Consider the following 1,442-nt stretch of genomic DNA (forward strand, 5'->3'; position numbering starts at 1 on the left):
TTCAGGGGTGGGAGAGCACATCATGAGAAGATTTAGAGTTGAATCAGTTTGGGGCTGAGGTTGTTGGGGGGTGAGGGTGTAGTTAATTGCCATAAACAACAGTTTGTTTATTTCTTTAAAAACCTATGTGTATGTATGAAAAGGATTCAGGTATGGGATTTGCCATGAGATTAAAAAAAAAATCCCTATTTAGTTTAGCCCTGGTCTCTGTTAGACTGTGAGAAACACAGGTTTTCTCGATCAGCTTATGAAAACAAATACTTCTTTGCAGACCTGCGGAATGCTAAGAGTTTTGCTGCCATTTTGTATTTTAGTGATCATTCTGTTTAACAGAACTGAACTGAAACTGAATCTTTTGTCTTATACCAAGACCACCACCACCGCCACCATCATCAGCATCGTCACCCTTGCACCCAAATATACCTCACCCATAGTCCTATAGCCACCAGAGGGATGTTTTGTTTCCCGAGAATGGAAGGGAAGATTGAAACACCCCGGGAGGAGAGACCACATGTGTGTGTGTGTGTGTGTGTGTGTGTGTGTGTGTGTGTGTGTGTGTGTGTGTGTGTGTGTGTGTGTGTGTGTGTGTGTGTGTGTGTGTACGTGTATATGTGCGTGTGAGTGTGCTGTGTGCTGTGTGTGCGTGCACCTGTTTACATGGTGGGCTGTGTGTGTGTGTGTGTGTTTGTGTGTGTGTGTGTGTGTGTACGTGTATATGTGCGTGTGAGTGTGCTGTGCGTGCGTGCGCCTGTTTACATGGTGGGCTGTGTGTGTGTGCGTTTGTGTGTAGTACATGGTTGGCTCTTTTTTACTTTCCTCATTAGTCTGTGTGATTAGGAGCTGTCTCCACTGCTGTGCTTCTTCCCAAACAGACTAGCAGCGTCCCTGTTGCGAAGGCTGGGCTGGCTCTTGTACACGGGAGCCCCCACAGCCCACCGCCACGGCCCGCCACCACCACCACCGCCGCCGCCGCCGCCATGTGCCTCCAGTCCACCAGAGGGCGCTACTAACGCCTGGTCGGACGAGCCGGACGGGCACCTCTTGCTCTGCAGAAGCTGGAACAGCAGGGCGATCTCGGGCCCCAGGCGGGACACCAGGCTGGACCTCAGCTGGTCCACCGTGTCCTCGTCACACTCCATCAGGCTCTGGAGCAGCTTCCCGTAAAACCTGACAAGGGGACAAGGACAAGGAGGGTGTCATCCCTATGTTCCCCAGGTCCTATGTTCCCCGGGTCCTATGTTCCCCGGGTCCTATGTTCCCCGAGTCCTATGTTCCCCGGCTCCTATATTCTCCGGGTCCTATGTTCCCAGGGTCCTATGTTCCCCAGGTCCTATGTTCCCAGTGTCCTATGTTCCCCAGGTCCTATGTTCCCCGGGTCCTATGTTCCCCTTTTTTTTTTTCAAAAAAGGGTTTTATGTTCCCCGCTGCTTCCAAGTAGACTG

At 51.2% G+C, this 1,442-nt stretch overlaps 1 protein-coding gene across 1 annotated transcript in view; it reads right to left on the reverse strand.

Annotated features, from left to right (window-relative positions):
* Positions 1-772: 772 nt before the first annotated feature.
* The window catches only part of stc1 (stanniocalcin 1), a 14,284-nt gene continuing 13,614 nt past the window's right edge, over positions 773-1,442 (reverse strand). Inside the window, exon 4 of the mRNA XM_063194503.1 lies at positions 773-1,167. Coding sequence (XP_063050573.1) covers positions 834-1,167 — 334 coding nt within the window. The 3' untranslated portion in view covers positions 773-833. The remainder of the gene's footprint in view (positions 1,168-1,442) is intronic.

Source organism: Engraulis encrasicolus, chromosome 3 (genome assembly GCF_034702125.1).
Source record: "Engraulis encrasicolus isolate BLACKSEA-1 chromosome 3, IST_EnEncr_1.0, whole genome shotgun sequence".
Lineage (NCBI taxonomy): Eukaryota > Metazoa > Chordata > Actinopteri > Clupeiformes > Engraulidae > Engraulis > Engraulis encrasicolus.